The sequence below is a fragment of the Polistes dominula genome, unplaced genomic scaffold (genome assembly GCF_049000335.1).
Source record: "Polistes dominula isolate Pdom_NZ unplaced genomic scaffold, Pdom_raw_medaka contig_12, whole genome shotgun sequence".
Classification (NCBI taxonomy): Eukaryota; Metazoa; Arthropoda; class Insecta; order Hymenoptera; family Vespidae; genus Polistes; species Polistes dominula.
The window spans coordinates 3,026,117-3,046,029 of NW_028301116.1; the positions used below are offsets into that span (position 1 = coordinate 3,026,117).

At 25.4% G+C, this 19,913-nt stretch overlaps 6 protein-coding genes across 6 annotated transcripts in view; 3 read left to right on the forward strand and 3 right to left on the reverse strand.

Annotated features, from left to right (window-relative positions):
• Nucleotides 1-472: 472 nt before the first annotated feature.
• Nucleotides 473-6,548, reverse strand: LOC107067335 (uncharacterized). The gene is made up of 6 exons (XM_015322753.2): nucleotides 5,768-6,548; nucleotides 5,349-5,475; nucleotides 5,042-5,139; nucleotides 2,963-3,182; nucleotides 1,864-2,431; nucleotides 473-1,222 (listed from the first exon to the last, which is right to left on the reverse strand). The coding sequence occupies exons 1-6, from the start codon at nucleotides 5,804-5,806 to the stop codon at nucleotides 898-900; spliced, it is 1,377 nt and encodes a 458-aa protein (XP_015178239.1). The 5' UTR covers nucleotides 5,807-6,548; the 3' UTR covers nucleotides 473-897.
• Nucleotides 6,549-8,468: 1,920 nt separating this feature from the next.
• On the forward strand, nucleotides 8,469-12,556 carry LOC107065668 (RNA-binding protein 47). Its single transcript, XM_089177034.1, has 4 exons — nucleotides 8,469-8,520; nucleotides 10,959-11,434; nucleotides 11,517-11,723; nucleotides 12,479-12,556. The coding sequence occupies exons 1-4, from the start codon at nucleotides 8,469-8,471 to the stop codon at nucleotides 12,554-12,556; spliced, it is 813 nt and encodes a 270-aa protein (XP_089033160.1).
• A 37-nt stretch (nucleotides 12,557-12,593) lies between these two features.
• Adsl (adenylosuccinate lyase) overlaps nucleotides 12,594-19,913 on the forward strand; it is a 30,622-nt gene continuing 23,302 nt past the window's right edge. Inside the window, exon 1 of the mRNA XM_015324776.2 lies at nucleotides 12,594-12,849. Coding sequence (XP_015180262.2) covers nucleotides 12,709-12,849 — 141 coding nt within the window. The 5' untranslated portion in view covers nucleotides 12,594-12,708. The remainder of the gene's footprint in view (nucleotides 12,850-19,913) is intronic.
• Nucleotides 12,873-15,097, forward strand: LOC107068434 (uncharacterized). Its single transcript, XM_015324790.2, has 2 exons — nucleotides 12,873-13,837; nucleotides 13,982-15,097. Exons 1-2 carry the CDS (start codon nucleotides 13,828-13,830, stop codon nucleotides 14,770-14,772), a joined length of 801 nt encoding a protein of 266 aa, XP_015180276.2. The 5' UTR covers nucleotides 12,873-13,827; the 3' UTR covers nucleotides 14,773-15,097.
• LOC107068449 (uncharacterized) lies at nucleotides 15,493-16,803 on the reverse strand. The gene is made up of 6 exons (XM_089176819.1): nucleotides 16,666-16,803; nucleotides 16,294-16,361; nucleotides 16,133-16,204; nucleotides 15,954-16,049; nucleotides 15,753-15,854; nucleotides 15,493-15,662 (listed from the first exon to the last, which is right to left on the reverse strand). The coding sequence occupies exons 1-6, from the start codon at nucleotides 16,736-16,738 to the stop codon at nucleotides 15,609-15,611; spliced, it is 465 nt and encodes a 154-aa protein (XP_089032945.1). The 5' UTR covers nucleotides 16,739-16,803; the 3' UTR covers nucleotides 15,493-15,608.
• On the reverse strand, nucleotides 16,756-19,613 carry LOC149031058 (uncharacterized). The gene is made up of 6 exons (XM_089176818.1): nucleotides 18,896-19,613; nucleotides 18,611-18,798; nucleotides 18,194-18,486; nucleotides 17,687-17,783; nucleotides 17,283-17,597; nucleotides 16,756-17,148 (listed from the first exon to the last, which is right to left on the reverse strand). Exons 2-5 carry the CDS (start codon nucleotides 18,757-18,759, stop codon nucleotides 17,384-17,386), a joined length of 753 nt encoding a protein of 250 aa, XP_089032944.1. The 5' UTR covers nucleotides 18,760-18,798; nucleotides 18,896-19,613; the 3' UTR covers nucleotides 16,756-17,148; nucleotides 17,283-17,383.

A 19,913-nucleotide genomic window follows, 5' to 3' on the forward strand; every position in this document is an offset into this window, starting at 1 on the left:
GAAATCGATGTTTATTAAAACTAACAAAATACTAAAGGACGTTGAATACGACTGTTTCTTTTTTTCGTGTTATAGACAATGTTATGAAAAAAAAATATAAGACCAATATTTATTTGTTTTAAAAACTATTCAATTTCATCGATTGTTATCAAATTGATGAAACTTCTTTCTCAATTTTGTTTATTTAAGTTTATTCGTTACGTATAAATATACGCTCAATAATAAAAAATCATTGAACATGTTGAGAATTAAATTCATTTACTCGAACACGAGGGAGCACATATTTATACAAATTTCATAAGAAATGTGAAAAATCAACAATTCTGTTTCTCTCTCTTTCTCTTTAAGAAAAAAGAATAAGAGAGAGAGATAAAATATGTAAATCAACGTAAAAGTTGATAAGACTAATCTTAATGATTACGTTTTCAAAAGACTAACAAATAGAGATTATGATATAATAAAAAAACAATAATAAAAATAATAATAATAATATTAATAATAAAATAATAATATTAAAAATAATAATAATAATAATTGTATGTATGCATATAGAGATATGATGTGTGAAAAAGGAGTTTTAACTTTATATTAAAATTTGTACCTATATATACCTAACGTGAATCTTGAATGAACGTAAAAAATGTTATCACCATGAACACCTGGGGTTTGTAAAAGTAATGGTACGGTAAAAAAAAAAATGGATAAAAAATATTTTATACAAATTTTTTGCAATATGATTCAAGTTTTAGTTCGTATTCGAATAACAAAAGTTTTGCATCATCATCATTATTTTCATCATCATCGTCATCGTCATCGTATGAGTTTAAGTGAATGTTTTTTTAACAAAACTTGAATGTCGATGAATTTAAACGATATCAAAAAATAATTTTAAAAATTTTATTGGTTCCCGTTGTGTTCTGGACTGGAACCAGGTGTCTTTGCTTTGACATCTTGAGGCCAATTGCTTGCAGTATGACGAACATAACCAGGATCCGTAGGTGAGGAAGGTGTACGAACACCAGTTTGAGTTCCAGTCGATCTGAGAGAACTGAAACATTCTTCCAACATTTCGATCTCGTTCTTACTTCTTTCCTCTATCTTGCTAGGAATTCTTAGAGCCAATGAACCATTCGAAGAAATTCCACGATCTTTTTTTAATATGCTCGGTGATGTTCCTCTCATTTTTACTGGTACGTTGTCGTATTGGCTGGAGTCGGAGTATCTGGAAAAATATTTAATACAAAGTATTATATTAATTTTTTTTATTAACATTTTGTATTAAATTATTTCATGATATACAAAAAAAAATAATTAATTATTTTATGAGTAATTAAAAGATCAAAATAGAATTTAAATTTGCTTGTAAAATAATTGATAAATTTTTATACCAAAATATTTCATAAATTATTTCTTATAATGGAAAGAAAATCGTTTTTAATAATTATTAATTAATAATAAAATAATATAATTTAAATATATAATAAAAATAATATAATTAAATAATAATAACGTAATAAATAACGTAATTAAATGATAAACATATTTGTCTTTGTCGAATAACAAAATAATTAATTTTCAATATTTTTTCTCGAATTTGCAAACGTTATTAACGTGTTTATTTAATTTGCAAAAAATTATTAAAGAAAATTTCTGTAATAATTATTAATTTAATAATAAAATAATATAATTTAAATATATAATAAAGATAATTTAATTAAATAATATTAACGTAATAAATAACGTAATTAAATGATAAACATATTTATCTTTGTCGAATAATAAAATTATCAATTTTCATGACTTGTTTTCAAATTTGCAAACAATATTATTATCTGTAAAATATCATAATCAAATAATTTGTACCTGTAAGTATCGTGAGGTTCATTGACATCACGTTGAATTTTCATAATCTTCACGCTAGGATTAATAATTTTGCCAAAGATCGGTTCGTTGTTCAATCGATTGAGATTAGTTGGAAATGGTGGTGTGTCGATTTCATCTACTGGTCGTTGATAAATATCACGAGATTTATAAACAATTCTCGAATCATCGATTCTACGATTATCGTCAAACGTTCTGTTTCCAGAATTACTTCTTTGAAGTAGTTCAGCTTCCCTATATCTTTGAGAATCCCTTAAAACACGTCCATTTTCAAAATTTTGCGAATGCTCCCGTAATTCTTTTTCGACAATATTGAAATGACGATTTCTTTCCAATTCGTAATTGTCGTATGGGCGTGATTCCAATCGTTGAGGTTTATCTGAATCTTCATCATTGTTTTCCTTGCGTCCACGAACATCCATTTTTTCAAATCCTTCATTTATCTTACCGTTGATTTCCTTCGATTCTTCCTCCGATTTTGAATTTAATATTTCTTTTGTAGGCATAATTTCCTTTTCCGTTGTCATCGTGGTCATCGTTGGTTGTTTAGCTGTGGCATTTTGTAAAAGTCTCATTGTAAAGGATCAACGGACAGGAAAGGAACATGTAAGTTTATAACACATTCAAAATCGGCAATTTATAATCCTACGTTGATTTAATAATTAATATTAATTATTAATTTGTTTGTTTTGATATTTATCTTTATTATGTTTTTGTTTAATTATAGTAATTTTGTTAATATTTCAAATTATTATATACGATATTCAATTAAATGCCAATTACGAATGTGTTATATTAAAATAATTATAGAAAAATATATGTTTAAACAAGATGATAAAAATTACAGTAAAATCATCAAAGATTTCATATTATATTTTTCATTATACTTTTAACATATTCTCTAAATCGTAAAGATTAAATGTTAAGAGAATTCTCAAAAACAAAAAAAATTTTTTAAAATTAATGAAAAATATGAAAAACGATATTAAAATCAAGGTGATCCAAGATGATCCAGCATTTGATGCGGACGAAGGTGTAATTTAAACAGACGAGGAGTGACCTTTTCCTGCTTTCAACTTGCCTGAATCCTTATCGTTGATTATTCTCACTTCCTGTTTATCCTTTTTACGAGGAGGAGATATTAACAGATCTGCGATGAATGCTAAAGCTGTGATTAGAGCTAATGCACCAAGAACAGCAGCATTGTCGATCAAATCTTCTGGAATACTTTCGATTGATGCTAAAGCGAGAGCACCGACGATTCCAAAAAGTATTATTCCAAGACCAAGGAAGAAGATTTCCTTTAAATCATAAATAAAATTAATTAAATAAACAATAGTATTCGATTATAATATTATTTTAAATAATAATTATAATTTTTTTACATAACAAAACTCATTTATGTGTGTGTCAAATCGAATTATTCGTAAAATAAAAATGTAAATTATATTCATAAATTCAAATATATTTTAAAATTATTTTTTATTCAATAACACTTTAAAAAAAAATTGTATAAAATTTTTTCATTATTAAGGAAATTAAATTTTTAAATATGAAAAGTTAAAATTAAAAATACAATTTTAATAGTTGAATTTTTGAACAAATTAACGAATCCTATTGCAAAAATAAATTATATACTAAAATTAATACTGTATCATATTAATACTATTAATAATATAATTAATTAATTAATAATAATACTATTTATATTAAATTATATACTAAATTAAATTTAGTTTATTAATTAAATTAATAAAAAAAAGAATTTCTAAGGTGTGATACGTATTAATTCTGAGTAAAAATGAAACAATTTTAATAGTTGAATTTTTGAACTAATTAATGAATCCTATTGCAAAAAGAAAGTACATATACTAAATTATATTGTAAACATTTCTAAGGTGTGATACATATTGATTTGTAATAATCATCATTAAAGCAAACACTACTGGATTGAACTGATCAATTCGAGATTATGGCCTAGCCCTACTTATGAGTCATAAAATAAGTTAGAATAGCATGCATGATGAACAATTTAATGATCGTCGTTTACCAAGGATAACGTTACGTGCCTAAGATTCAATACAAATTGCACTTAAGGACACTGCAAACCTTGGCCACCAATGACAACTTCTCTATGAATGCATGCGTTCGGTTACGTTGTTGATATTCTCACGCTGTCATTTAGTTTTACAATATTTTCATACGTAGCAGAACATAACCGCACCCGATAGAAATCGACTTTGCTCTGAATAAATTAAAACAAAAAGAAAAATTGAAGAAAAATTATCCTGAGAAATATCACGAAGAGTAGAATCCGTTTTTTTTAATCAGTATGTATAATTTATTTAATCTTGTGTGTTTCTTTTTGTTTATTTTCCAAATCTTTAAAATTTATATTATCTGTAATTAACGTTATCAATGACACAGATTAATTATTTTTTATTATTTTTTATTAATTGTATTTTTTTATTTTTTTTTATTATGTGCATGTATACACTCATTGTCAAAGAAAGTCAAAATTAAATTACATTTTACGAGTTTACCGTAAGAACTTATGAAATAACCTGTCATTGTTTAGTAATAACAATTTAGCGTGCATAAAGTATTTATAACACCATAATAAGCTAGTCGAACAAACGTTCATTAAATACAAAAAAACAGAGAAATATTATGGTAGCCTTCCGATAGAAATAATGTGAAAAACCCAAACGGAAATCTATTTGACAAGTTTGGTATTGTAACTGAAGGAATTTTTAGGATAAGCATTTGCAGTTAAACAGATAGGTTTCTTTATGTCGTTAAAATATTACAATGCATGGTTATCGCAAGAGAAAGATACGCGGGCTATGGGAACATCGGAACAATGGGATAATTATGACACGTCAAATGTCGACTCGTGTGTCACCCCTTTTTTGTATTTTTTCTTTTTTTTATTAGTGTTCTTCGACAATAAAAAAAAAATAATGAAAAAACTAAACGAGGAAAACTTTCATGAAGAAAAGGATATCGTTTTTGTTCGTTTTACCTTTCGTTGAAATAAGAATAGTACAATTTTGTGTGTCAAGATACAAATATATGGAACCACATGCATATATATACATACATACATTCATATATAGTATCATCACACTTACGTCACTTATGAAGAAATATTAATTACCATTTTTCGACCTGTAAGTTCGTTAGTTGCCGCGGCAATAAGAAGACCTGCAGTTATGATGACGTAGCCACCGCAAGTTGCTGTTGCAAGAGCAGCACCTAAATCGTACCATCATTTATAATATTTGTCTAGACAACATTTCAATATTTTTCACACATTTTAAATTGAATATATTAACCTTAATATCATCCACATTAAAATATATTCCAAAATATATTTTAATTTTTTTAATGAATTACAATACGTTAAAGCGAACGTTCATTTTTTTCTACATATTTTTCTTTATTTTTGTGATTTATTTATTTACCTATGGTACCCCATGTGACGTTGTTTAAAAGGGACCACTCTCTGCTGCGATTTCTTAAATAATGAAATACCCTTCTGCTTTCGTCATCGGTCACTCTGAGTGCTACCACGCATGCGATGCAAAGAAGCTGAAAAATTTTATTCAACCACACCCCCCGACCCATCTTTTTGTTAAAACTTTGAATTTAATTGTATTTATCTTGAAAAAAAAGATACATTTGTCGAACGTTTAGAATCAATCAATTTTCTAATTAAGATTAATCTCGTTAGAAAAAAAAAGATACTCTTCCTTCCTTTCTATTATTCGAATAATTTTGTTTAATTATCTGAGAGAAATCTCACGTTGAAATAAAAAAAAAATAATACCTATTATCCAATTAGAATGAGAATCGAGGATAGTAGGGTGTAAATTTTACATACCATTTCGATTATTCTGATGAGCACCTTGCGATTCCACATTTTTATTGTAGATGACAGATAATTAAATGCGATGGTTTAAGTTAATTGATAACAAATTAAAAGGAAATAAATAATTAGTGATTATAATATTTTTTTTTTTATAAGATTTTCATCAACCACTTTTTTTTTATAAAAATTGTTCAAAATTTCTGTCGACAAATATCTTAAACCATCTATTTCCAAAATACATCACTTTTATCAACCCTATTTCTTTTTTTACTCTTTTTTTTGTTTCTGTCAAAAACTTATTTTAATACTAACTAACTAAATAACATTCCTGTTAAGTTAAGCAAAAAAAAAAAGAATAAAAAAAAAATCAACGAACTGTGTCTGACGAAAGATGTTTTTCGTGTACGACGAGAAAAGTGACACACGGTTGACCGATTTTCCGAAGTAAACTTTTGTTTCGAATAGTTTAAACTATCTCTCTTAAAATACTTGCACCGATTTTCAACATCAATCATTTCAATCTTTTTTCATTTTTTTTTTTTATTTAATTCATTTGTATTGATTTATTTTTTCATCGTAAAATACATACACGCAATAATTGTTATCGAAATTACTCAAAGTACTTTTTGATGAGATTTTGTAAACATTTTGTTTTTTTTTAGATATTTTGTTTATTATTCAAAAAATCTTGAATGTGATAGACCAACGTCGAGTCAGGTAGTAAGTAAACAGGTAAGTTTGAATCGCGGCACGTTCAAACGACAACTGAAGAGATAGCAAACCTAACAGCACGATTTCCACTTATACCCAGTACCGCGAGTCTTACAGCTTTTACAGCAGCGTGTCTTGTAATAAGGTCTCTCGGTATAGCAGAAAACAAGTATGCTATTATCGCATAGAGTACATTGGCGCAGGATCTAAAGAATTAATATTTTTTTAAGGAAAAGGTTAATGAACTTTATTATTAAATCAATGATAAATTATTTTAACAATTAATATTATAATAAATCCAAAATGTAGATGTAATACGACACTTCTATCAATCAATATAAAATTCAAAATAATTTTTCACTGTTAACAGTAATTATTTATTATGAAATGATTTAATTTATAATATAAATAATCACCAATTTTTGAGTAATTTTTTTTTTATTTAATTCACTGTCATAATTATTAATACATAAGTGTAATCATTTATTTATATATATATATAAATTTATTTGACGTTTGAATAGTTTGAAAATAATTCGACGATAAAAACATAAAAATACAATTTCTTGAAGATTTATACAGTGAAATTAAAAAAAAAATCGTTTCATTCAAGCAGTGATGCATCAGTTGATGCAGGAAATGATTCATCTGAATACGAAAAAAAATATAATGATTAGATTTGTCAGATCGTAGCAGATTCGATCGTTAATTGAGGAAAAAGATGAACTTATGTAATTGAGAAATTACGTAATGGAGAAAGAGAATGATTTATTTTTGCAATGATATATACATAAATGATCAATTGATTTAAATAATATGTAAAATACAAAAACTATAGATTTCTTTTTTGTATAAAAGGTACTGGGGACGCTCTTGTGTGACAATAACAATGATGATTAGATAAGTTTAAAGTGGAAGTGTGCCGTGTTAATGTAAAGAATGTTCAACTTGGTCAGTTTTCAACGTTGGGTTTGGTCAATGAAACCTAAACGTTACGAAATTCGAAAGAAAGGTGATAAAATGAATGTTTCATTTATTTTTCACATTGTATCTTTGTGTGTGTGACTAGTAAAAATATATTACTATTCACAAACACAAAAATTTAGTTGTTTAATAAAAAATAGTGATGCATGTATACGCGTATAAATTTATATAATAATATTTATATAATAAATATATTATTATTTACAAAATAATAAAATAATAAAATTTAAAAACATTTATATTGTAAATATATTATTATTTACAAAAATATGTGTAGTTATTTAATAAAAAATAGTAATATGTTTATATATAGATATAGATATAAAATATAAAGGATAAATTCGTCTCCCTTTATTATTTTTTTTTTTAATTATATATATCAAGATATTCACAAACGTCTAATTACGCATTATTTTTATGAAATTCATCCTATTACACGCAAATCTTCAAGAATGACTAACCCATCGTGCGTCAGAATCTTTCTTTTTATCACTCCATATAATATATATGTAAGTATTTATATACACATACACATATTTACATACATATGTATGGTTAGCTCTCAATTTTTCTTTTTTTTTTTCTAATTCTAACCATTACATAATTATTTTACGAAATTACATTTAACCGTTTGCGTACCAGAGGGTTTTGAAAAAACACGATCGACAAACGCCAAGGAGCGCGATCGCGCTCCTTCTATTATGTGTCGAAAAAAGCCGAAGAGTAAAAGTTATTTCCAATAAAATATTATTTGTTTTTACATTTTTTCATATTTTTAATTTATAACATATTTTACAAAAAATATACTATGTACTATATATATATATATATATATATATATATATATTTATATATATATTTATATATATATATATATACTATTAATTTAGAATAGGTAACAACCAAAGACAAATTGGTTACTGGCAGCGATGCGACGCGCGACGTATTTTAAGCGTCTGAAAAACTGAGCGCGTTTCTACAAATATCGGGTGGACCGTCAATTGTCGGTTTCGGCCAAATGCCCTGGCTTTTCTCGACACAAAATCTGAAGAGCGCGAAAGTGGCTCGTGGTACGCAAACGGTTAAGAAAGGAATAAATCTTTATCTACTTATTTCATCTTTCACAAATCCTCGTTAATTTTATGATTTTATTTTATCGGCTTTGTATATTCGTCAAATTCAAGATACATTTGAACGTAGAAAAATAAAACAAATGTCTGATTTCCTCATCTTTTCATTTCAATATAAGAATTCAGAGAAAACGCAATTCTTTTTTCTTTCCAATACATTGACACTTGAATTTACTACTACAACGAGATTGTAATTAAATTGGAAACATTTTATTTTTTCGTTATATTATGTTTAGTCGTGTATATATACAGGGTGGAATTTTTCTTTTTCATTTATTTTTATAACATTTTTTTAATACATTATAAATATATATATTTTTATAATGTATTAAAAAGAATATTAAAAAGAATATTATAAAAATATTATAAAATATTATTTTTATAATATATTATTAATTTATATAATACATTATAATTAATATTAATACATTATATAATATATTATAATATTTTTATAATATTTTTTTATAACGTGTTGAGAATGAACATCCTTACGTTTAATAAAAATACTTCAAAGATATTTCTATATTTTTTGTATTATTATTTATTACATATTATTTTGGACAACCCTATAAATATATATGTTATTTACTCGTTGATTGTTTTGCGATAAGGATTTCCTTGATACACACAAATAAACTCGATCCTTTAAATCTAACGGATATCGTATTTAAAAGAAGAAAAGAAAAGAAAAGATTAAAGAAAAACCGACAAAGCAATCGTCTTTCCCAATATCAAAATATTATTTGAAATAAAAAATAATCTACGAAAAAGTATCGGATTTCTAGGAATGATAACGAAAGGATATTATACTTTTAACTGTTTCTTTTACGTCATAGAATATTATTGTTAATTTTTATAGTAAATATTCTTGAATGAAATACTATCTTTCAATATATTACAATTTTTCGATATACAATTTGAAAATATGTTGAAATATTTTTCATACAATCGATAAAATCAATAAATTCATTAGTTCATTCAAAAAAAAAAAATAAATAAATAAATAATTGTAGTATAGATCAATCTGATAAAATATTTCGTTATAAATTCTTTGTTATAAATGTAGAAAGAAAAAGAAAAAAAAATTGAAGGATGAATGTTGTTTATAAAAATGAACGTCAACGAGATAGCCTTGAAAGTCTGAATTAATGCATGCTTCACGTAATCAAATCTTTCGATTATAAATTTCGATTATAAAAGCGATATGAAGAATCGACACGTGTAATGAAACAAAAAAAAAGAAAAATTGATAAACGAAATTGAGAATAAAGGAGGAAAATTTGACCAATGGGAGATTCGAAATAAGCGCCATCTGACCCTTAATACACAAGGCCCTTTGAAACCAAGTTCGGGGAGGATAGAAAATTTAATGAAAGATTGGTCGTCAGTTCGTGACAACCTACGCTTGATTTCTAAACAAACTATTATTCGTCGTGAACTTTGTCGTGGATTTTGTCTCCATTTCTTTTTTTTTTCTTCCTCTAGTTCTTCTTTCTCCGCTGAAGTTTCTCGAAGTCGGGTGGTGAATAAAAAAAAAAAAAGTAATATTAATATATTATAATAAAATCGAGATTATTTAATTGATCGGAAAATTATAAATAATTTTGAAAATGCTCACCTCAAGGAGGACGATCTATCGAAATGGAAACAAAGAGGGTAGGTCATTTATGTCTCTTTTTTTTGTGTATCGTTGTAATCTGTGAAATTTTATTTTTTAATATTTTATTGTTTTTATTTTTTAATTATCGTTTAATATATTCGATATTTTCTGATATTCGACAATGAGATGTTAAATAAAAAGAACAACGTAATAATCGATAATCAAACTGTTATTGTAACAACAACAATTGTTTCAGTCTAAAAAAAAAATAACTTTGTTAATTAATTTTTCTGTTTTATATTCACTATTTTTATTGATTATTTATGAAGATGTTTTTTTTTCCAGTTACATGATTATGATATAAAATACCATGTTTGATATCTTTGTTAGTTAAAAAAAAAAAAATACTATACATTCATATATACATATATAATTTATAAAATAAAATAAATTATATTTTATTATCGTATTGCATCGATTGATTAGTATTGCGACATCCTGCATAAAAATAGACAAACGAATTCTGTTACTTGAACAACGATTAATCTTATCGATCCCCTTTGTTGAGGATATTTATCGCTTGTATTAAATCGATCGTTTAAGTTTACTTTCAAAAAATATAGTATATAATGTGTATTTTAAAAATGAATTCATTCTAAATTGATATATGTTAAAATGATTAATTGTATTACGATTTATTGAATTATTAAAATACGAATAGATTTATTTATTCAAGAAAAAAACAAAGAATTATAAACGAATATTTTTCCCTTAGGTAACGCACATTTTTTATCGAATTCATCAAAAATAAATAATAAAATTCCGGACTTGGAGGAAACTACTAAAAAACTGTTACAATTGGAATTGGATTATAATTATCAGATAACGCAAATCAATGGACAAAGAAAATTTGGACCACCTTTGAATTGGACCGGTCCAGCTCCTGATCCAAAATGTGAGGTGTTCGTAGGTCGAATACCACGTACAATTTTCGAACCTGATTTATATCCGATCTTCAGTCTGATTGGACGTATTTATGAAATTCGTTTAATGATGGATTTCTCAGGAATGAATCGTGGGTTTTGTTTCATAATGTATACCAAACCGGAAGATGCATATCATGCTGTTAAGGAGCTGAATTATTATGAAATTTGTCCTGGTCATAGAATAGGTGTCGTTAATAGTATTAACCATTGTCGTTTACTAATTAAACAATTACCTTTGAATATCAAAGCTGAAGAAGTAGTTCAGGTATTAATGTTTTCTTGTTACTTATTAAATTATTAATTATTATATAAAAAAATATGAAAAATAATTGCATACAAATTTTCAGCGAATTTATGATACCACGGATGAAGTTAAGGAAGTATTAGTTTATCGTAACTATAATGAACCAGAATGTTACGCAATAATAAATTATCAAACTCATAGAGGAGCCGCAATAAGTAGAAAACGATTACTACCCTTAACATCTTCTCTATTTTCTAATAGTAAAGTTATTGTTGATTGGGCAAATCCTACTTTCCGTCCGACAGACGTGGTAAGTATACTTGAAGTATTCTGATTGGATCATTCTAATGTGAATTATATTTAAATGAATGATTCGATAATTAATATGTATTTGTCGTTAATTTGCAATGAAAATTGTTACGACAAATGTAATCAAAAAATGATTTCGTTAAAGACGTGTTGTTATCCGTAAAAAAATTTTGACGAATGTTTAAAAAGAACGACGAAAAAAAAGTGTAATTCGTGTTTGCAAAAGATAAGAAAGGTAAATCGTCATTTTCCAAGCGTCTTTGAAGAACAATGACGTCGGTTATCTCAGGTCTCACGTAAAAAACGGAACGTGGGTACTTTCGCTGTTCGATTATTTCTCTATACGAACGTTATTACTATTCGTGAGAAAAGTTGCCACCACCCCCCGGAGTTCATTCCTTCAAATATGAATCGTTTGGTAAAATCGTGTTGGATCACATGCGAACGTCCTTGCAGTACCTTCAATTTAAAATATTTTTTCACGGCCTTACGAATTTCCTGCTTCCACACGCCACCATATGCATTATCTTTTTATTCAATAAAAGAACAAAAGTAATTCAATATATTTTTCATTAACGAATATCGAATAGAAATATAAAGAATTATTGTAAAATTTATTTACTTATATTTAAATGATCAAAAATGAAATTTAAAATTTGATGTATTATATTTATATAATTTTGTTTTTTTGAATATTTAATTAACATTTTTTTACGTAAAATTGTAATGAAACTCATGGTAACAAATGTAAATTAGTTTAACGATTTCAAAAATTCCCGCGGTAACGTTGGATTATCGACGGACACTGTTAGTTCCCAAACGTCCGCTGAGTAGCGCTACTAGTAGCTACCGACGGCGCTGCTGTATTCCTCACCTCAGTCGTACAGTGGATACCGTGCGGTCGTGTTGCAAGTGACAGCTATCTTGTTATTATCTTTATTAAAGATTATTATTACTACCTGTGCCGGTTTTAAAGTAAAACGAAGATGGAGAATAACGTGTATAGTGATTATAGAAGCCCATTGTCGACCAGATACGCTTCGAAAGAAATGCGATACAACTTTAGTGAACAAAAGAAATTCAGCACATGGCGTAAACTTTGGGTATACCTTGCGAAGGCTGAAATGGTTAGTAATTTTACTATTACATAGATCGAACTTATTATCGTTCATTATAACAAATTATATTTTGTATATTTGTTTGCATCCTATAGATGATTTTTATCTTTATTTTTATTCTTTTTTATCTCTCTTATTAGGTATAACGGCACCAGTTATTATTGCATGCAAAGTAGTTTTTTTGTAAACTTTAAATGAATTTTATTTGCAGTGGTTATTATAGAAATTAACGTTTTTTGAAATTTTAATAATATTAGAATTGTTATTTTATCGTTTTACATGAAATTGTGTCGATAAGTATGTTACTAAATCCGTTATCTTTTTTTTATTAGTAAAGGTTATCTTGTGTTGTTTTAGGGGATATCGATTTAGACCTCCCAAGTAAATGTTATTTTGATATAAACAATTTTTTATTCGAAGTCAACATAAAAAGATTGATAGTGAACTTGTTTATGATTGTTGTCGAAATCCTCATCTTTCGCAAACACGAATTATTACGTAAATTAATAATTAATATGATTAATAACTCATACATTTTTGTAGAAAAATAATTCAATTTGTATTTCATGTGTAACCGATGATTGATAAGATCTTTAGTTTCGCATGAAAAATAATGTCGATAAAGAAGTATGTGTTCTTATCGATCGTCGATGTAGACAAAATTTAAAAAACAAAATAATTTTCTTGCAAATTGCGATTAATAAGAATAAAAGAAATTTAATATTAGATAATAAGTAAAATGCAAGTTGCTGATGACAGTTTGAGGAACGTGGTACTTGCGATGAGGATGGTAGGATCACGTTGAAGAAGGTATACGTTCCTTCTACAGAAAGGTATTCAAAATCGACTGAAAAATTGTCAAAAATAGGTGACCAATTAACTTTTAACGCAAACGGAAATTATTATAACCACAACAACAACAGTATAAATTATTCAAAAAGATTCGTCAATGAATCCTTGCCATCGTTTTCTTTGGCAAATAAAATTATGAATTATGGTAACTAAAATTATTATCTAAATTGTTTTTTAATTTTATTGATTTTGAAATATTTTTTAATCATCTCCTATAACAAATATATTCCGATATATATAGGTAAGCTTAAAAATTAATTTAAAAATAAATCCAATAATTTTTTTTTAGCAAAGGATTTTGTAAAACCCAGTAAGTCGAGTTTTCAAGAAAGAAAAAAAATCATTCAACCAAACACTCGTTCATCTACAATAGTATTTTCGAATAATTATCTTACATCTAATCTGAATCCTCACACATTATCATTTTTTCAACAAAATAATCGAATATTTACCAGTAATAATATCGAAGGATCATCATTGGATCAAAACGATTTAACATTGAATCATGTAACTCCCTTCAATGATAGAAAAACTTTGTTACAACCGAAAGAAGAATTCATACAATCCTATCCATATTCTCAAGTAATCAGTATGTTACAATCTTATTCTAATTTAAATGATAATTCTAATCAAAATGATTCAACGAATTTGAATCAACATGATCAAAAATCTAATCCGTGTTGTTTCATTTGTTTACCAAATGTATCTAATTATAATTGTCTAAAACAAGAAGAAAGTCAAGAAAATTTGAATATCAATAATTTGCAAGATGTTCAACAAAATCAATTGATAATAGACACTTACAATCCACAAAATACTATTTACAAAGATGTTACAAAATATAATAATGTAACGAATAATGTACCTTCTTCTTCTTCTTCTTCTTATTCTATTGGATCGAATTATTATTTCGAACAAGAATATAATGATAATCGCATTAATTTGGTAAATCAATCGAAATGTTGTTACGTTCAAAAACAATTAGCTTGTGATTTCTGTGATTGTGATCAAAATGATAACGTTTTTAACATATTAAAATATTCTAAAGGTGGTAGACCGATTCTTAAACGAAAATTATGATCTCTGGATAACTTCTTCTTTTTTAATTTTAATTTTCTATTTTATTTCTTAATTAGATTAATCGTTATTAAGCATATCAATCATAATCCTACAAAGATATGCTTATTCATGTAATTCTTATTAAGGTTTTCTTTATAATGACGTTAAGTAATTATAATCAATAATTAATCATATTAATAGGAGAACATTCATTTGATTCAATATTATCGTTTTTTTATAGAGATCACGTTTTCTATTTAAATATCATAATGTATAGTTAAGATTATTATCATTTTATCCTCATTATTATATTATATATCTATTTTATTATTATTTTATTTTCTAATATTTTTCGCGTTCTTTAAATATTTTATTATTACATATTATAAATACAAAGGAATAATATATACAATATCTTTACAATCAGTAATCTATCACATTTTTTCTTTTTCTTTTTATCTACCAACAATATTAATATTTAAACATTAATTTAAAATATATTCTATTGTAATTTACACAAAGTGTAAAAAGAATAATTGGATAGGATAAAAAGATTTAATTTTGTGTATCATGTATTTTTTTTCTCTTCATTTTTCTCCTCTTTTTTAATAGATATCAGCGAAAAATGAATTTATTAATTGTCAAATGAAATTATTTTTATGTTACAGTGTATTATGTTGAAAATAAATATATCTATTAAGATAATTATATTTACATGTATCGTCTCTGTTAATTTTTCAATTAACATTTTTTAGATTATAATCTAAATAATATTTTAATCGCATTTCTAAAAAATTTTATAAATTATAAATGACTTACATTTCGATTTATAATAAATTACATATCACAGATATATTTCAAGATTGTAATTTGCCACATTTCATACAGTAAGAAGGTTTCTCATCGTGTTTCTGTAAACATTATAATTAATTTAAATTAGATATATTTATATATCTGTGAATGAAATGAATAAAGTATTTTATAAAAATAAAAAAACTTACATAAACAACACCTATGCTACGAGCATCAATTATACATGGAAAATTTCCACAAACAGAACACTTTTGTAAGATATCTTTGCTTTCATTTATAATAATCGGTATCTAAATAAAATGATTTATTAATAAAATCATAAATAATTGTTTTTTAATATTATTTATATTATATATATATATATATATATATATATAATTTTTCTTTACTTTATTTGAATGTGAAGGTGCACACAAATCGCAGCAAATTCTTCCTTCGTTATCCTTGTAGATATTAGAATACTGAAATATATCGGTTTGCGGAATCTGTACGTGAATAAACATTCAATGAATAATAATTTAAATATTAAAATTGTTATAAAAAAATTAAAGTAATAATTTTCGTTTACCTTTTCTTTTTTACATACTGTGCATATGTCTGTAACTGTCGTAGTTGCATCCTGGAGAGTAGTATACATCTTCTTCAAAATATGTAAAATAAAAAAGGATCGTTTTTTTAATTGTCTTTTATTATTTTTGATAAAATTATAATAGGTAATTCAAAGTTTACCAACTGCTGGAATGTCGACGCATTGAAAGCATGGATCTTCCGTTTGAACAGCATAATTATCACATTCTCTGATAAATAAATGTTAGAAATATATAAAAAAATTAATTGTACTTTTATTTTATTATATATTTAATTTAATTATATATTATATATTATATTTAATTATAAAATTAAATATAATTGTAGTTATAATTGTAATAATAATAAAATATAATTTAATAATAATATCAATTAATAAATATAATTATAATAATATTTAAATATGTTATGTTAATTAAATTAAATATATATAGATGTTATATTTAATATATATATATATATATATTAATTAATATATAATAAATTAAATATAATGATTTAAAAAGCACTCACTCCATGTAGTAACATGGTTCGATTTTATTATTTCGTTGGAATACCGAAGATATGATTTTACTTCTGTTACCATGTGGGCTTTCAGTGATTACTTCGTGTCTAATTAATATGTAAGAGAAAAAATAATATTATAAATATTATTTAAATTTATATAAATACTTGAATTGCTGTATAATATTAATTTATAAGAATGTGTGAAAATGCACATATTCATTGCGTAGTCCTGTTCAACGTGTGATCTTTGAGTTCTTGGTTTAACATCTTCCAATGGTAAAAATCTCGAATAAGTATTAATATCTTCTTTTTTATGTTTCGAATTTTTTTTAGATTTTAATTTCTTAGTCGATTTTTGATTTTTCACAATATTAGAGTTTTCTTTTCTTTTTCCTGCTTTATGCATTGAATCGCACTCTTTTGTATCACATCTTGATTTATTCGGTAATTGATTTGATCGTAATTCTTTAACATCACTTTTAATACTTTCTGCAAAATATATAAAAAAATCTAATTGTAAGAAAAAAAATTTATATGCAAAAATTTTTTTTATGATTTATTATATAATATCAATAATTATTAACATGGAATTTTTTTTCTTTTTTTACAATAACTCGACTTACATTAATCTACTGTCGTAATTAATGGTACATTTGTTTTGTTTTTTTATTTCTTTTTAATTTTTATTTATGTTTTATCGAATTTTATTCCTTTCTCACATTTTCTATACGATACTTTTACCTGTAATTTCTTTACTATCTTTGATTTGAACAGGAACTTTTGCCTCCTCATTCATGATAATATTGTTTCTTTCTAATTCGACACTTTCAGAAGTAATCGATAATGTTTTAGGCTCAGTTTCTTCAATTTGTTCTATCAGAATATCATCTCTCGGTGATTTTTCGGTAATTGGAAGACCTTTCTGTAACGGTATGTGACTAAAAAGAAAAAATAATATAATTTTAGACACTTATGTACGATATGTTTAAAAATATGATGATTATCAATTTTGATTAATGATTTTTACGTAGTAACAATTTTTTCTTTAGATCCGGTTGAAGTTGTTACTTCCATTGATGTTCTTGGTGTTGCACAATATACTGTTACAGTCATTTTTGTGAAACCTATGAGAAAAGAATTTATTTTTTTATTTAAAAAAATATATATTTAACATATTAATATATTAACTATAAATTATTATATTTATATAATATTATAATAATTTATTATATATATATATTTATATAATTATAATTATATTATATTATATATTAATAATTATTATTATTATATTAATTATAAATATATAATATTAAGAGAGTTTACTACAAAATTTATAACCAAATATGCAATCTTATTGGATTGAAAATGTAGTATAAATTTATTCACGTATTAGATGTAAAAAAAAATAGTAAGTATTAATTGTTTTGAAATATTATTTAGTGTTTTTTATACTGAAAAAATTATTCTCTCCGTTCTGTATTTTTTTTTTTTTTAATGAAGTTTTAAATTACATTTCATGAAAAATTCTCACCAGTTAAAGCTTGACTAGTATCGTCTTTCGCTCGTTCTCGTTGAATTTCGTCTTTCGTTTGTTCTGGTTGAATTTCATCTTTCGTTCGTTCTTGTTGAATTTCATCTTTCGTTTGTTCTCGTTGAATTTCATCTTTCGTTCGTTCTCGTTGAATTTGATTATTCGTCGTATCTTGTTGTTCCTTATGATCAATTTTTGGTATTTGAACATGAGATCGATCATTTTTCTTATGCCTATGTTGTTCCAAAGATTTTTGTTCTTCTATCTGTAAACCTTCGTTTTTGCAATTGCAACTGTGTAACATAAAAAATAATCTTGAAGTATAAGAGATTAACACGCGTTCATTTGGAGTAAATCATTGGTGTTTGTTGAATTAAAATTCATTATTTGAGACAAAGTATGAAACAAAGAACTCACTTGGGATCACATGGACAATGAATACTACCTCCTCGTAAAAGTTGGATCACAGTTGAACAAGGTACACATTGGGAAGATGTTTTTTTTGTTAGAGTTGACGGTGCTCCCAAAGTTTGAAGTTGTTGATTGCAAAACTCACATTTACTCATGGTTTGTACCAAAACTTCTTTCAGTTCACATTTACAGGTCTGTTAATGTATGTTTTTTTTTAAATAAACAAATGATAATCATTCGATCAAGTTTAATTTGAATAATTAAATTGATCAATTCTTAATATTTACCAACCTGTGATTCAACAACAGTTACGTGTTTGGGTTCCGTTTGAATTTCAACTACTTTAACGGCAGCAACTGATGGTACACTTGTTGGAACATCCACATATTCTCGTCTACGAGCTATACTTACCTTACGTAAACTGTGATCAGGTTTAGTGGTTTGAATCGTTTCACCGTTTTTTGGAGATACTTTGATCGTACTAACGCTAGTCGTAGTATCACGTTTAATAATCTGAATAGTGGGGAATATATATTTGTTTTTAATAACACGTTCGTATATATTTGAATAACAACGTTAAAATATACTTCGGTAGATGGCAAAGTTTGATCTTCTGGTTCTGGGAAAAATAATAATTCCTTTTGTTGATAAAACTTTTTGTAATTTGCACATCTATTTTTCCAAATACTGAAAAACATAAAAATAAAATAAAATAATAAAATGAAATAATAAAATGAAATGAAATAAAATAAAGTAAAATAAAATAAAATATCATTATACTTCTCATATGTTTTTTTAATAACAAAATAATTTGTTAAGTAATTCGAGACTCACGCTAGTACGATTAAAATGTCCATCAGAAAAAATAACGATAGTACAAAACTGAAGAATATCAATGTCATCTTTACATATCTAAAATTGTCACTGGTGTATGGTGAAAAAAGTAGAAATAAACTGGCGATAAAAAAGAGTAGAAAACCCAGCATGGAAAACGTGAACATCTATAACACAAAGTAGTATTAAAATATATTTTTAAATATTAACAGTAACGTAATTGATCCTATTAAATTTGTACAATCGTTTAACCCTTTTGAGTGCTGAATACTTTTAACTAAAATGTTTTGTAGGAACAGGAAATAATTTATTAATAATAAATTATATTTAATAATTAGTTTTTCTTTCTGAATATAATTTAAATAATTAATATAAACATTACATTATTTTAAATTAATATTAATAAACACGTATATACGTCGATAGATCACTCTGGTAATTTTTACTAAATGCATATGTGCATCCATAGCACTCT

Coding starts and splice junctions, on each gene's coding strand:
- LOC107067335 (XM_015322753.2), bottom strand. CDS start 5,806: ATGTGGAATCGCAAGGTGCTCATCAGAATAATCGAAATG. Junction 2,432..2,962: donor AATCAACGATAAGGATTCAG/GCAAGTTGAAAG, acceptor AAAATGCCACAG/CTAAACAACCAACGATGACC. Junction 1,223..1,863: donor GAACCTCACGATACTTACAG/GTACAAATTATT, acceptor ATATTTTTCCAG/ATACTCCGACTCCAGCCAAT.
- LOC107065668 (XM_089177034.1), top strand. CDS start 8,469: ATGCCCTGGCTTTTCTCGACACAAAATCTGAAGAGCGCGAAAGTGGCT. Junction 8,521..10,958: donor GAGCGCGAAAGTGGCTCGTG/GTACGCAAACGG, acceptor TTTTTCCCTTAG/GTAACGCACATTTTTTATCG. Junction 11,724..12,478: donor CTTTCCGTCCGACAGACGTG/GTAAGTATACTT, acceptor AATGTAAATTAG/TTTAACGATTTCAAAAATTC.
- LOC107068449 (XM_089176819.1), bottom strand. CDS start 16,738: ATGGTAACAGAAGTAAAATCATATCTTCGGTATTCCAACGAAATAATA. Junction 15,855..15,953: donor CACCTTCACATTCAAATAAA/GTAAAGAAAAAT, acceptor CATTTTATTTAG/ATACCGATTATTATAAATGA. Junction 15,663..15,752: donor GTAGCATAGGTGTTGTTTAT/GTAAGTTTTTTT, acceptor TAATGTTTACAG/AAACACGATGAGAAACCTTC.
- LOC149031058 (XM_089176818.1), bottom strand. CDS start 18,759: ATGAGTAAATGTGAGTTTTGCAATCAACAACTTCAAACTTTGGGAGCA. Junction 17,784..18,193: donor TACTAGTCAAGCTTTAACTG/GTGAGAATTTTT, acceptor CTTTTCTCATAG/GTTTCACAAAAATGACTGTA. Junction 17,598..17,686: donor AAAGAAAAAATTGTTACTAC/GTAAAAATCATT, acceptor TTTTCTTTTTAG/TCACATACCGTTACAGAAAG.